Consider the following 14,212-nt stretch of genomic DNA (forward strand, 5'->3'; position numbering starts at 1 on the left):
AAACTGAGTTCAAACATAGCATGCTGCTCTGCCTCAAGCCTTAAGCTGCTGCAGCTGAATCCTTCTGCTCACGTGCTCGTAACTCAAGCTAAGTCAGAGGATTTTAGAGTGCTTAGAAATGTCAGCCTTTGAGTGGAAAAATGTTTTCAATCCTTGCAGCACAACTGGTGCTCTGCTACAATTTTTGCTTTACTCTCCACAATTAATCATTGAACAGGTTTATTATTTACTCATGACCCTTTGTCTTGCATCCAATATGTAAAAGTTGCAGCTTTAGAACAGAGAAGGGGAATATAGTGTGTTGAATTACATATTGTAGAAGCTACTGGGATTCCAGCCCCTTTTTTGCCATGTCTCACATGGATTTTTGCCTCAGCACCTACAGATACTTGCTGAGTGCACCTTCAGCAAGTTTGCCAACACCACCAAGCTGAGTGGTGTGGTTGACATGCTGGAGGGACAGGATGCCATCCAGATGGACCTTGACAGGCTTGAAAGGTGGGCCCATGTGAACCTCATGAAGTTCAACAAGGCCAAGTGCAAGCGCCTGCACATGGGTCAGGGCAATCCCGAAGCACAAATACAGGTTGGGCAGAGAGTGGGTTGAGCGCAGCCCTGATGAGAAGGACTTGGGGATGCTGGTTGATGAGAAGCTCAACATGACCCAGCAATGTCCTCTTGTAGCCCAGAAAGCCAACCATATCTTGAGCTGCGTCGAAAGAAGAGTGACCAGCAGGCTGAGGAAGGTGATTCTCTTGTCGACTCCGCTCTCTTGAGACCCCACCTGGAGTACTGCGTTCAGCTCTGGGACCCCCAACATAAGGGCATGGACCTTTTGGAGGCCACAAAGATGGTCAGAGGGATGAACACCTCTCCTGTGAAGACAGACTGAGAGCTGGGGTTGTTCAGCCTGGAGAAGGCTCCGGTGAGACCTTATAACAGCCTACCAGTACCTAAAATGGACCTACAAGAAAGCTGGAGAGGGACTTTTTATAAGAGTGATAGTGTAGTGATAGGACAAGGGGCAATGGCTTTTAGCTGAAATAGGGTAGATTTAGATTAGGTATGATCAAAAATTCTTCACTATGAGGCTGGTGAGAGACAGTACAGGCTGCCCAGAGAAGCTGTGGATGTCCCATCCCTGGGACTGTTCAAGGCCAGGATGGGGCTTTGAGCAGCCTGGTCAAATGGAAGGTGTCCCTGTCCATGGCAGATGGTTGGACTAGCTGACCCTTAAGACCCTTTCCAACCCAAACCATTCTTTGATTCTATGATTCTATGATACAGATTCTTTCTCAGTTGAACTGATGTTTTTGGTCTGTACTTTTTTTTTAAGATAGGTGTGCACTTGTGTGAGCAAAATGTTATTTTCTGATATTTCAAAAACACCTCATGGGTCGTGCCACATGGTCACCTGTTCACTTTAGAGCCTGAAGAAAGCAACTGCTCCTTCAGAATTAAGTTTCCAGTTAATTATGCAAACCAGAATGCCTTAACAACACCCCTTTAACGTGCATTCCTCAGTACTTTCAATACCGCACGACTAATAAATACGGAGCTGCGTTTGTGCATTGCCTCGCACAGTGAGCCCCCACCTGCGAGGTAAAACCACGCTTTCCTTCGCATGCCCAGCGCCCGATTCCAGAGAAATGACAGTAGCAAAGGGGCCCTACAGCTGCCCGGCCTCTGTGGAGAAAACGGCCGGGGAAACCCGGGCAGAGGACAGGGGGAGATCCTGCGGCCCTCCCTCCGCCCCTGCCCCCAGCAGCCGGCACGTCTCCCGGGCGGCAGAGACACCAATGCGCAGGCGGCGCATCGAGAGCTGCGCTGCTGGGCCCGGCGCGCCGGGAAGGAGCGCGGCCCGGAGCCCGCGGAGGAGATCGGGGCGCAGACCCCGCGCAGCCACAACCGCCTCCACCTGCGGCAGCACCGCCGGGCTGCCGTCCTCCGCCCGGGGATCCTCCGCCCGGGGAACCCCCGCCCTGTCTCCCGCGGCTACCCGCGGCCGGGCTCTGGTAGCCCCGTCCCCGCCGGGCCCGGCCCTCCCCGGGGCGGTGCGGTCCCGCCCCGGCGCGGCGGCTGCTCCGCCTCCCCGGCCGCGGCGGCTGTCACGGGGCGAGCGGGCCGCGCCGGGCTCCTGCGGGGCGGGGGCGGCGCTGCGCGGGGCCCCGCGGCTTCCCCCTCGGCCTGGCGGCGGCCGCCCGGCGGCATCCGGGCTCCGCCACCATGTTCAGGCGGATTCTGCAGCGGGTAAGGCAGCGAGACCTGCCCCGGCGGCGGCGAGGGCGGCGTGCGGTGCCATGCCTTGCCTTGCCTTGCCGTGGCATGGCGGGAGGTGCCGCTTCCTGGTGCCGGCCGGGCTCGGGGCCGGGCTCCCCGCGGTGGGGCCGGAGCCGCCGGCTCGCCCCGGCCCGTTTTGCGGCGCAGGGAAGGGCTGAGGCCCGTGGCGGCCGCGGAGGCCGTGAGCTTGTCCGCCGACACGAGACACGCCCCGAGTCCCGGCGGGACACGACGGGCCCGCGATCCCGCGTCCTGGCTGGGGGCGGTGGCTTCCCCCGGGCTGGGCGGGGGTGCCGGCGGCGGGCGGGCCCCCGCGGCCCGGCCAGGGGCCTGTCAGTGGGGCGAGGGGCGGCCCTGCCCCGGCGTGTCTCTTTCCCGCAACGCCGCGGCGTCTCCGCCCGCCGCCTTCGCCCCCGGCGCGGCTGCCGGTTGCCCTCGATTGGGGCAGGTTGAAGGGAAGCCCGGGCTGGGGTGAGCGGGGAGCTGGGGCCGTTTCCCGGCAGGCCAGCTGGCAAAGAGGCTCCTATCGCCACAAGCCGGCCCGGCGGCCACCAGCCACCTGTCTGCCTTATTTTAGGAACCGGCTTTTCCGGCAGCTCTGGCTGGTTTGAGAAGCCAAGTTGTGACACTCGTTTGTGAAACCCTTCTGGCTTTCCAAAATCCTCCGCGGCGGTGCTGGCTGCCTTGCAGTTCGCCTGTGGCTCGGGTGGAGGCTGTCAGGGAGGTGCTGGCGAAGGGCAGGTGTTGGCGTGGCTCAGGGCTCTAGTCCTTCATCCCTGGCGCTTGGCTGGAGGATGCACCAAAAAGGGTTGAGTCACGGTGGTAGTGGGAAGGCAGCGCTCCAGATCGCGCACCGCAACACAGCGGGTCGGTGTCGTGCCAAAGGCGCTCATGAGTAGAGCAGAAGCCAGCTGCCCTTGGTGTTTTATCTGGTGTTTCTTCCGATGCGTGCTGCGAGCCGTAACACCTCTGTGAAAGGGTGTTTTATTGGAAACGCTGGCGTGCTTTTCTTAGCTGCCATGCAAGGAGGTGTTGCTACAAGAATGAGAGTTAACAGAGGGGAAAAAGGTACATCGGTATGCGTACCGCCAACTTTTTTAGTGTGAAGCACGTCTCACATTGTTTTTCAGTCATATACCTTGAGCAGGTGAGGATTGCTCTCTGTCTGTTTGGAGCTTTGTGTTTACAGGCAAGAACTTCCTTCCTGAAGTTTGATGGGAAGCCCTGCTAACAAGCAGGGAAACTCTAATTAAATATTGGCAGCATGTAACTGGGTGTTTGTTGATTCTGAGAAATAACAGACCATGAAGAAAAGCTTCTGTGATGGAGCAAAAAGCTTGATACAGTGCCAAAGGAAAATTGCCCCCACGTATGAGTTCAGCTAAACACTTCCTATAAAAATCTGAAGTCAGTGCAAAAGTTTTTGTGTGTTAGAAACAGTCATCTCTTCTGAAGAGTTTAAACAACTGTTTCCTAGTGGCTCTCAAAAATTACAGGATTACAGCAGAATTAATTGCAAACAAAGTTGAGACAGACTTCTTCTTGCCCCAAAAGTAGAGAAATGCCAAGATTTTTAAAGGTGTAAATCTTGTAACTGGTGCACATAACTATGCTTTTAAAAATCTACCTCTTACTGAAAGGGCTTTAGGCCTTTTATATAAATGTGGTGATTGCTTGCACAACCTCATACATACCTTTTTGACTTACAGCCTCTGGTTGGAAAAGTATGAAAAAGACTTCTGATATACTTTGGTGTTAAAAGTGAGCCTTAACTTGCTGTCAAACCTTGTCCATAAAGAGCTTAAGTATATCTTTCATGTTTTAGGCAGTAATTTGAAGGCCAAGGGATCTTCTCTTGACCTGTTATTGCGCATCAGTAAAGTAGGTGGCAAAAACACCCTATCTTCCAGTCACTGAAATGTAATATCTTGTCTATCTGTTGGGTTTGAATTGATTACAGATGATGCCATCCTTTCTATCCGGATGGCTGGTCGTTACTGGTGATATAAGTTGAGTTATGAAAGTATGCTTAACAAAAAAGGAATCCTTTGTTACTTTTTTTAACTTTTTTTTTTTTTTTTTTTGGTGACTCAGCTGGCCATCAAACTGCAGAGGAGGAAGACAAAAGCTACAAAGATACTGTTTTAGTCACTTATTAGAAATTCTGATTACTGAAGTTTTAAAACATAAAATCTTTTTTCATACTTCCTCTGTTCTGTGATCACCTTTTTATTTCATCCATGGTTGTAATTTCTGTTTTTAAAAGCACTTTTATAGTAGCTTTGAATGGTATATTTTCAAAATAGAAAGCATTGTATACTCTTAGTAACGAGTATATAATGAACATGCAGTGTACACTGAATGTTGCTCATCTGCTTTTTGAAGTTAGTATCTCCATGCTGCTTTCACCTAGGTCCTCGTTTTAGGTCCTTTCCATGCAAGGTGTTTCTAAATTTTGTGTATGTTTTCAATGTGACTTTTCAGGGATCTATGTGTTCTGTACTATTGCACCGTAAAACCTCCTTTCATTCATTCTTGTCACTTTTTAGTTTCATGCATTGTTTGTCATGCCAGTCGCTATGCTGATCTAGAAAAAGGTTATCTTTCCCAAAAGACATCTGTGTGGAACATCTGAGACACAACTTTCCTGGCCAGATATATTGATTTTCGTAAGCTCTCTATATATGTGTTCTTCGGAGACCTGTATTTTCTTTACTGCATTCAAATCTGAACATCATTTGTGGCCATTGTGTTCCCTCTCAGTTGTTTCTCTACTAGTGGGACAGTGGCTTCTTATATTTACAAGATAGCAAAACTTGAAGAAAGAAGAAAAAAACCACTTATTGTAGGGAGGAGGCATTTATTTTCAGCTGGTGGAAAACTGGTTACTTTGACTTTCTTCTGAGCCTTCTTCCCATCTCTCATACTTCATAGTGAAGGACTCGTCTGCCTCTCCAGTGTGACTACTGTTTACATTTGTTTTTGCCTTTGTGTTTAACTGGTTGGCTGTTAGCAGTTGTGTGTATTTGGGTGGTAAGATCTTATTGCTCTGTTTCTAGCAATACTTGAGTTCTTGGTGCTGAGGTCTTGGGGTCTAGGTGGAGAACAGAGATTTGCAGGTATTTCTGTAGCTCAGGTAGCACAGTTACCTTTTCTCATACTCCACGTTCAGAAGCAGAAATATTTACTTGCCTGGGATGTGTTGCATCCCGTGCTTTGCCTATAATTTTCTTTTTACATGTATAATTGCAGGGTTGGCCAAATAGCGCATTTGCTCCGATGGGTGCTGCACTGCAGCTGTGCTCGCGCTGTCCCCGTGGGGCTCAAGGGAGCTCATGTGCCTCTGCCCGGGCACAGGGTCTGCTTGCGTGGAACTGAAGGCGTGATGGAAAAGAAGGGCTTTGTGCCCTGTGGAGTCAGGAGTAGTTTTACGAACTCATAAAGAAGCTGTCACACTTCTTTAGAAGTAAACAGTATTACTGTTCCGTATGGCACTATCCTCTGTTACTACCACTAAGAGTTGTTTGACTACAAGGGCTCTGGCCTTCTTCTCATTCTTGCATCTTATTTGTTGCTTCAGGACATTAGTATGTTTGGACAATAGTACCCTTCTGTAGTTTTTGAATCTGTGCTGGGAAAACTGTATAAATCCATATTTGTTCAGACTTTCTCAGTGCTTAACATATTTTTTCAAAGGTTTAATTGATTCTGAATTTAAAACTGCTGAAAAGAGTAACGTATCTGTCTATAGCTACACTCCATTCAGTTAAATGACTGTGCAAAAATGACATGGTAGTGATCCATATTTATACTGTCGTTTTCATGCATTAGCTCAACTCATTCATTATATAATTTTCTATTCCTTTTCAGAAAACAAGCTGCAATCGTTGTCGTCCTTTTGTTATTAATGATGTTTCTTTTTATTAGCTTGCAGTTTTGAGAAAACACGGAGAACATTATGAAGTTTAGCATATTACTTCTGCAGCTCTAGTGCTGGTTGTAGAAACAAGCGCTTCTCTGCAAAGTAAACAAATGTAACTGTGACAACTAGGAAAGAAATATGCTGGGTGAGAGACTAACTTTGCATCAGTCTTTCAACTCCAGATGTGCCTTTAAGGGTCACATATTTTATGCAAAAATATGTATACACAAGTCTCTGTGAAAAATTACTATTCCTATGGGATTCATAGGTCATTCTTTGGTTCCCTGTGTACTCCAGCTGAAAACAATGAGCATCATTCTGAATCTTTCCTTAGTTCACAAAGTCTGAGTTGTTCAAGGTGTTGTGGGTTTTTTTTTTTTTTTTAATGGAACATGATAATAATAGTGGTCTGGGAGCCTCTCTTACATATGTGTGTGAACCTATTTCATTATGCATTGGTCAATTAAAAAAATACTACAAATTCCCCATTCTTTATTTGGCTGGATGTTTAAATTATATTACAGCTTCGAAAGAGAAGTTAATTGCATTTATGGTCTCAGTTTCCATAACATCCTTCCAAATTTGTGTTTATTTTTTCTTGTTAACCTGTGTTACTTTGCAAATGGATGCTATGGGGTGTTTCTCCCCATCTTGAAAGTTACTTTATGACCTCTTTCCTTGCCGCTTTTCTTCCCTGTGCGTGCCACTCACCAGAAAATGCCACCTATTTGTACCGAGCTTTCTAAATCTAGCTTGGAATTATGCTTTCTCTTTCAAAGATGGCACGTTGTTTTTTGGAAAGTTAAAAGGATTTTACCAGGTACTGTTTAATAATTCCTGTTTTATGTATTGCATATAATAAGGCATGTCATGCAGCGTGTTTCAGTGTGATTATAGCATGTCTGAAGTGTTTCATAAAGCAAATACTTTAATCAACCATGTAGTAATAACACGATACTTTTAATAGAAGAGCTTTCATCCTGGAGGTTGTAATAATCTCCAATTTGTAGTGCTGGAACTTGCAGAACTTAATATGCAAATTTAACTGTGAAATGCAGCCAACTTTGGGGTGAAATGTGATGAACGATTAAGAATGCACAGTAGCATTGTATAAGAAGTTATGATACCAGGTGAAGAAAATACTTTGTTAATTGTCACAGAAAGCTATTGGTTTTGTGACAAAATGATTCAGGTGTGGTAGAACTGGAAGTATATGCTGCCTGTCTAAAGAGATGGTGAGACCATCTCTTACTGTCATTGCTCAGGCCATCATGTTTTGTTCAGGTTCTCCTTCTGCTCTCATGTCTTTCTGTCCAAGGCTGCAGGAAGGCATATTCTTCAGTTTTTGGAGCCAAACAGTAGAACAAAAGGCTTCCATTTCTTGTAAAAGCTCAGTAAAGAAGTGCATATCCCTTAATAATGACACTTTTTTCATTTCAAAACATCCTATTTCTACTTGTGGATGTAGATGTTGGGACAGATAGGGGTCCAAATTCTCAGGCTTTCTAGAACAGAACAGCTGCCATAGCTAACTGCCATACAAAAGCCTTTTTATCATGTTTGGATTTCTAAAGCCTTCTCAAAAATTCCTTTCAGTAAGAAATTTATCATTATTGCTTCATGAAAGTTCAACTCCTTTATGGAAGAAAGCTTTGACACATGACCTCATCATGTTTCCTTATGTAGATGTATGTGTGTATACATCTTCTTTGGGTTGTTTTCACACAAAAAGGGTTCACAAGTGAGCCTTACCTCTGGATTCCATGATTGTGGTTTGCGGATTACATGGAAAGGAACTTCTGAACTATATAAACCAAAGAAAACTGTTTATAACATTAGATGCAATATTACAATTTTTCTGTCATACTGAGAAACTTGGCCACAGCTTACCAATTGCTTTAGATATTATTCCTCAGACTGCCAATGCACACAGTCTACCTGTCCATTAGTGGAGTTACTAAGCTTGTATTTTGGAGCTCTCCTGCCAGACAAATGTTTCCACAGGGCAGCACTCCGGAAGTCACAGAACAATTTGGGTGGGAAGGGAGCTCAGGAGCTCTCTAGTCCGAGTTCCTGCCGTGAGCGGGACCAGCTCAGAGGTGAGGAGCAGGCTGCTCCTTGGCCTCACGCTGGAGGAGCTTTTCCGTACGTCGAGTGAGAATCTCTCTTGTTTCAGTTTTTGTGTCTTGTCCTCCCACTGTGTGCTGCTGGGAGCAGCCTGGCTTTCTTTTTTGATGACCTCCTCATAGGTGGTGGTGGGGCTGCTCCCAAAGGTGTCCCTGCTTCAGGCTGAGCCAGCCCTGTTCCCTCAGCCTCTCCCCACAGGTGGCCTTTTGCTGAACTCACTCGCATTTATCGATGTTCTCCTGGGACTGGGAGAGCCAAGACTGGATGCAGTATCTCGATGTGGTCCAAGGGGTGCTGGCCAGTGGGGGGTGATCGCTTCCCTTGGTCATTGGCTGGGCTCTTGCTAATGCATCCCAGGGTGCTGGTGGCCCTCTCTGCTGCCAGGGTGTGCTTCTGGCTCCTGTTTGGCTTGCTGTCTGACACAAGCCACAGGTACTTCTCAGCAGACCAGCCAGGGGTTTGCCTTCCTAGGTGCAGGACTCCACATTTGTCCCTGTTGAATTGCACAAGGTTCATGTTGGCCTGTTCCTCCAGCCCATTTAGGTCCTTTCGAATGGCCACCCTGCCCTTGAGTGTGTCAGCCGGTCTTCCCAGTTTGATGTCATATGAAAACCTGATGAGTATGCACCCGTGGTCCCTGCTGGGATGTGCCTTGTTTGCTGTCTGTATCAGTGACCTGGAGAAGCGTTAGTGCCTTCACTTTGATGTGCTTTGCATGTTCATCATGTTCTTTGCTTACACCCTTTTTTGCCTCTCCTATTATTAACTTGAAGAGTTTGCATCACTTTGCCTATTGCTTTTGTATGCTGTGCTAGAAGGAAACTATATTGTGTTTCCATGTTCTTTAGAAACATAAAAAAGCAAAACTTACACAGCTAAAATAAAAAAGACATGGGAGTAGGAAAACCAGCGTATGTTGGTCACTTAACTGATGACCTCAGAGAAGGCTGGAATGAAGAGAGATTGTCTTCTCCTACACTTATTCTTACCATCCCCAATAACTTGCTGCTTCAGCCCTCCTCACTCCCCTTTGGCCAGACTTCAGAGCCTTTCTGAAATTGAAGTCTGCCACTGGGAATTAAGTTCTTAATCAGTAAACTTGACCTTTTTATTACATTTTTTTATTTGATTAGTAATAAAAGGCTGTAATCTTTATGAAGGTTGGAAATAGAACAGTCTTTATGAAGCAAAGCAGGGAAATATACTTAATTTTCAAAGTATGGAAAAGCCTATGTGCTGCAAATACCTTATAAAAACTAATTTGTCTTAAAAAAAGGATATATTTGAGCAAAAAAAATTTCTAAAAATTTTGGAGACACCAAGATCTAGAAAGTAAAACTATTTATCTACTTCTGTCCATCTCTCTGTAGATTTCAATCTATATATTTACAATTCTGTATCTTTAATCTCCCCATATTAAATTAGAAAATATTACAAGTATTTCCAAATGAGGTAAAATATTAGAGTAGCATCAATTCATCCCATTTGCAATTGTCTTAATGGAATTGGATAATGAACTTTTATTCTTTGTTGAAACTAGGGTTGCGTATCAGTATGAAGGTAACTTCTTCACTGATGTTTGCTTTGAGAATGTTAACTCTTCTGCCATCTGCCAAGCAATGGCATTCTGGAGAACAGTAAGAGAAGTTAAATCTAAATCAAAGTTAAAGAAGGATTTGAAGTTGTGATCCATTTATCCAGATTTTGAATCAAGTAGTATTTAAAATTTATTTGCATATTTTCTTTAAATCTGTACTTTCAAATCTGTACTGTTATTTTGATTTCTAACATATTCATAGAAGTTTATTTTTATAGGTTGTCTGTCTTACTGATTAGCATAGTTTAACCTTACCACGTCCTTGACACTTGCTTTTATTTTTCCCAGCTCGAGCCAATGTATCTGCTTGTGTGCTTATTCTGTCAACAGGGTTCTCGCTCTGTAGTTTTCCATCTTTAAAATATTTAAAGGCTTGTTCGGATTGAAGACAGGTTATCAAGAAAGTAGTATAATGCTAGTTCACTACTTCTGAAACTGTTTAGATTGTAGTTTTTAGAGTTTTCTGATTTGATATAGAGACCTAATTTACCATCAGGGTGAGTGATGTAAGGGCAGAGTTTAGCCTAATGCTTTGTTTTGTGTTGGGTGCTCATGAGGGGAAGTGGTTTAAAATCCTGGCCTTTGCTTCTGGTGTCTGCTTGTTCTTTGATGCATGGTGAGTCTTGAATAAAAGCTTTTGTTGAAGTGTTGCACTGAAAATTATATAATTACTTGTCAGCTTGTTCACTTCATTACTCTTGTGGAAGGAAAGTGCTTCTGTATTCCAGCAAGTGGAAGAGAGGCCGTTGCATAGGATACATGCCATGCAGTCTGTAGACACTAATTTTTCTCTCCCTCCTCGCTTTCAGACTCCAGGTAGAGGTGGGTCTCAGAGCTCGGATTCAGATTCATCTGCCACACCAGGAAATGCCGTGGACGTGAACAACGAGGGCTCCTCAGAGGTACTGTAAACCCTACGTGGGACAGGAGTCTTAAACCTTGGGTGCTGTTTGTCTGATCTGTGAAGCTGTTGAGAGTAACTTTTGATTCCGTAGCTAAAAACCAGCTGTACTAAACAAATGCTCAGAAGTAGCATCTTCTAAGAATTGGTTGTTATTTAAATCAGAAAGGAAGGCGAGGCCATATTTATATGTAACTGTTAATTAGGCTTATCTGTCTAAATGATCACAAGCAATCCTTCCTGTAATCCTAGAGAGGAATTATTAAAAGCAATGAGAAATAAGCTTACGACTCCTCGTTAATAAATCTTCTATGAGAGTTCCGAAAAATGAGGCATAACGTTTTGTCACACTTGTACTTCCTTTTCACCTTGCTTCTGCTAAGTTATAATGTATACTGGAAACCACTTCTTCCTTGTGACATATCAAACATGTCTGATGTTGGTGCATAAACCTACCACTTGTAAACCCTGTCTGTTTTTTATGTGCTGTATGCCATACTTAACCAGCAGAATAAGTTGTTATTCTTGCTTTGGTCCCGTATTACAATGTCTTTCGATTTACAGTGTTGTCAAATATTAACTCTGAAAAATGCAAACTGACTTCACTGGCTGTTGAAGCTAGTTTGTGCTAATGTAGCCTGATTACCTAGCTTGAAAATGTTTCAAGCTTAGCATACAAATGCAGTTCAAGGTTAATTACTCCTATTACAGAATTAAAGGGAGCAAAGTGCCCTTTCTTACACTAAATAAAGTATGATGATTCAAATACTCTCATGTCTGCTATGATAAGAGAAATTTTCACTGTGCTGTTTAAAATCCTAATTGTCTTCCATCTGTGCATCTTTTTCTTTCTTATTTTTTGAAGCCTTATTTCAGCCAGGATAATTAGACATTCCTTAATATTTTGCTGCATGTGATACATGTCACGCATTTGTGAGTCCAAATCTGGTTTGCATGCATATTTACACCGTCCCTGAAACAAACAAATATTCTTAATTGCGGACTAAAATCTCATTACTTTTGTAGTAATTAAAGCATAAAAATATGCCATGAGATTGTTGCTTCCTTCCAAAGTTTGGCTAAAATTGCACAATTCTGTTAATATGGGTGCAATATCACTGACTGTACAGCTGGTGGGTGTCACAAGGTACCTTAATACTATTATAGTAGTAATTTCTTGACATAGGATGAGCTTTTGAAGTGGTGTTGTGCCTGCACTATTGCACCATTGGCTTTTCTTGCTACTGAGTCAAAACTAGGTCAGTCCAAAGGTCATTTTTGTTTAATAAGGTATAACATGAAAAAGTATATTTTACTAGTCAATATTCCACCATCTGTTGCAAGAGGGGTGTTCTCCTTAGCTTATAACTTCAAAATCTGTTTGACACTGTGCTCTGAAGCTGGTGATGGGTTCCCACTCTCCAGAGATTCATGCATTAAAGCCTTTCTGTTGGTCTTCCTGTGCAGCTGGCCTAAGGTGGTGTCTCTCTGAGAACTTCTCTTCAGGAGTGCCATAGCCAGACTTTGCAGAATGTTTGCTCTCCATTTGTTATGTTCCCACCTGGTTCTCTGACATCAAGTCAGAAATCCAGTTGACTTGTTTCACTCCAGTGTCTTGGCTAGATCTTCTAATATGTATTGCTGCAAGATTCAAATGGAGGATAATTGTTAAATCTGTGCAGATTCTCGTGTTTCCTACCTCCTCAATCCTGGTTGAAGTCAATCCTGATTTTTGAGAACTGTATGAAACAAAAGGAGTGGGGACATCTGAATTCAAACTGCTCCTTGCTCAAGGAGAGGTGGCAATCTGTTTTAGTCCTCTCTATGGTCACGTCAGTGCTTCAGATCACACATGGACGTGTAATCAAGTCTATATACGTATTTTATTCACTGTGCAATCTGCCCAAGGAGGAAACGTTTGAGTCTGCCCTGTCTTTGTAGCTGAGGTCCCAGTGCAATCTCTGCAGTACAGGTTTGCTAAATATTCCATGCTTGCAGTGAATCCACTAGATGCTTTAATGAGTGCAACATGGCTGGGTTAGCTAGATGGGTGTGCCTCAAACATCCTTTTCTGACAGGGCCTTAGCCTTTCCACGCGTGCATGGAGGGCTGTGCTCAGCCTGTCCTTTCCGCTGCTGTCGTGCTCTGCCCTGGGGCTCAGGCGTCCTCCAGCCCCCAGCATAGGCAGATGCCCGAGCATTTCACTCTCCTCCTTGCATTTTCTGGGTGTTCAAGCATGTAGCGTGTGTCTGGGAGATGTAAAGCTGTTCTTCAGAAATCAGTTTAACTTTTGGCTTTGGTAGATCTCTGGTGAACATGATTGAGGTCTTTTTTTAATTCTTCCGAGGAAGGTGCATGTTTTCTCCTGAACGAGCATGCCTGCCCGGCAAGCGGCTGTGCTGGCACCTGGGCTTCTCCTGCTGCTGCAAACTTGCTTATTGATTTACAGGGGTATTTCTGCCATCTCACCGCACCACCCTTGTCTCTCTCGGTGAAACATCTGAACAACCTTATGGGAAACTGCATGATGGATCTGACGTGATGCCTCATAAGGGTCCATTCACAATTTGTTATGCAGCTTATTGCTCTGTCACATGAAGGGAATACCATGGGTGTCTGGAGAACACTTAGTAGTATGAAGCATGGTGCTAGCTTTTAAAGTATGTTTCATGTCCTTAATAACCCTTCCCTTCTTGCCTTCTCCATGGTATTGTTATGTGGTTTGCAAAAACTATCTTTTTAAAAGGAAAACAGACTTTGCTTTTGGTAATTGTAGAGAACTTTCAATGTAAGGATTTGAACAGTGTTTGATTCCAGATCTGCTCTTTTGTTGTTATTACTTTCTTAAAAACAAATATACATTTCACAGGGCTTCATCTGTCCGCTATGTATGAAAGTGTGTGTAACTCCCACTGATCTGTCTGAACATTACCAGCATGAGCACACTGGGACAGAAGGAAGACAGGAGCTTCGTGACCTCCCAGCTGTTACTGTGGGTCTTGTTTATTTTGTTTCAATAGCCTTGGTAATGGGCTGCTTTAAATGAACATACATCTTTTCTCATGGCTTGAGTGTCAACCTTTTAAATTGTTTCTTTTGATTCCTTGATGAAGCATGATTTGATCTCTTATGCATGATTCCAAAGTATACATTAGGCAGAAAAATTACTCTATGTCTAACTTTCTGTTTTGCAGTTGTCTCTCACATAGTACTTTTGTGGTATTGTGAAACTTGTGGTCATGGATATATTATTTTTGAACAGCTTTTTCTTGATTTTTTTGTAAATAGGACTATTACATTATTTGATTTACTTCAGACTCAATGTAGTGATATATACAGTACCGCATCTTGTACATGCTTTGTGAAATGTTTCGCGCTCTCATTA

The 14,212-nt window shown here is 44.2% G+C and overlaps 1 protein-coding gene across 3 annotated transcripts in view; it reads left to right on the forward strand.

Annotated features, from left to right (window-relative positions):
- Positions 1-2,095: 2,095 nt before the first annotated feature.
- Positions 2,096-14,212, forward strand: part of EEA1 (early endosome antigen 1) — a 77,792-nt gene continuing 65,675 nt past the window's right edge. For 2 of the 3 annotated variants that reach the window (XR_014184642.1, XM_082058640.1), the window contains exons 1-3: positions 2,096-2,250; positions 10,736-10,828; positions 13,697-13,819. Coding sequence is in view for 2 of the 3 variants with exons in the window: in XM_082058640.1 (XP_081914766.1) it covers positions 2,227-2,250; positions 10,736-10,828; positions 13,697-13,819 (240 nt within the window). In the remaining variant the exon portion in view is untranslated. The remainder of the gene's footprint in view (positions 2,251-10,735; positions 10,829-13,696; positions 13,820-14,212) is intronic. The other variant, XM_082058641.1, reaches the window with a different exon arrangement.

The sequence above is a fragment of the Streptopelia decaocto genome, assembly GCF_964273445.1.
Source record: "Streptopelia decaocto genome assembly, chromosome: 1".
NCBI lineage: Eukaryota > Metazoa > Chordata > Aves > Columbiformes > Columbidae > Streptopelia > Streptopelia decaocto.